The 1,361-nt window shown below is 52.5% G+C and overlaps 1 protein-coding gene across 1 annotated transcript in view; it reads left to right on the top strand.

Annotated features, from left to right (window-relative positions):
• NDUFS2 (NADH:ubiquinone oxidoreductase core subunit S2) overlaps positions 1-1,361 on the top strand; it is a 16,002-nt gene continuing 14,641 nt past the window's right edge. Inside the window, exons 1-2 of the mRNA XM_012802641.2 lie at positions 1-329; positions 1,014-1,120. Coding sequence (XP_012658095.1) covers positions 235-329; positions 1,014-1,120 — 202 coding nt within the window. The 5' untranslated portion in view covers positions 1-234. The remainder of the gene's footprint in view (positions 330-1,013; positions 1,121-1,361) is intronic.

Here is a 1,361-nt window from a genome sequence, read left to right as displayed (position 1 = left end):
ACCGCCAGGAGCAGTAGGAGGAGCCGCCGTCAGAAAACCTGACAGTATTCACGGTTATCTAAGTGCAAGTGAAGGCAAGGCAGAGAACCCGGATGTTGCCAGGCTCACGTTTGATAACCTCGCCAGCTTCCAAGAGGGCGTTTGCGTTGTGTTAATAGGCGAGAAGCCCACACGGAGGCGCACAGGAGTCATTTCCGCCCGGTTCTCCTTCCCGCAGTCTGCAGCCGGGGTAAGATGGCGGCGCTGAGCGCCCTGTGCAGGCTCCGGGGCGTAGCGACCCAGGTGCTACTGCCCAGGGCTGAGTTTCGACTGCAGATTCAGCCCAGCAGGTGAGATCGAGGGCACCTCTCGACGCGCTTTCCTCAAAGCTAGTGTTTCTCAAGTTTGGGGACAGTCCATGGACCCTGTAACCCCCCACCCCCCTGGAAAGAATGACCCAGGCCTGTGACCCCCCTTGCTCAGGCCCGATTTCTCGGGCTCCAGGATGCAGTGGCGCCCACTCTGGCCGTGGAAGGAAAGAGGTGCTCTTTCTGCCAGAGGTGAAATCAGCGAAGTAGGAGACCCTGCCCCTCAACTTTAGGGATTTTAATGCACCTCTGCCATATTACCTGAGCAAGAGTTTGGCCAAGGCACCAGAATACCATTTCTCTCCCTGTCTGTTTCTGTTTGTCTCTGTCTCTCACTTCTTAGTCTTAGGTTGACCTTGATTAAATACTTGTCTCAGGGTTCATATTTACTTGAAACACGAATATGATGAAAATATGAAGGAGCAAGGATCTCCAGCCTTGCATGCATAAGGGTGATGGATGAAGCGACTGGAGAAATAAGTCCTTAGTAGGAATGGAACTTACAGAGTTCCAGTTTATTTTACCAAAACTACACAAATTCTGTGCCAGTGACTTGGCATTGAAGAATCTAGGATCTCTTTCTCTGGGCCCACATGAGAGTGAATGGCAACAGAGGAACCAAGCACTGTTCGGGCCTTGGTCTAGGATCTGTCTTTAACTCCCCAGAGGTGCTCGACAGTGGCAGCCGGATGTGGAATACGCACAACAGTTTGGAGGAGCTGTCATGTACCCATCTAAGGAAACCGCTCACTGGAAGCCTCCACCTTGGAATGGTGAGTGCCCAGAGTTGCTGTCCCAACCCACATCCACCCTGCTTCAAGGTGATTTCTAAGAGCTCTTGAGCTCTCTGTCTTAGGCAAGTTTTAACTCCTACCCTGTTTTCTTTTTCTTTTTTTTTGAGACAGAGCCTCAAGCTGTCCCCCTGGGTAGAGTGCCATGGCATCACAGCTCCCAGCAACCTCCAACTCCTGGGCTCAAGCGAGTCTCCTGCCTCTGCCTCCCAAGTAGCTGGGA

The sequence above is a fragment of the Otolemur garnettii genome, unplaced genomic scaffold, assembly GCF_000181295.1.
Source record: "Otolemur garnettii isolate 467f Iridium unplaced genomic scaffold, OtoGar3 scaffold00016, whole genome shotgun sequence".
Classification (NCBI taxonomy): domain Eukaryota; kingdom Metazoa; phylum Chordata; class Mammalia; order Primates; family Galagidae; genus Otolemur; species Otolemur garnettii.
The sequence above is the reverse complement of the archived record's forward strand: the minus strand, read 5'-3'. Positions and strand labels throughout refer to the sequence as shown.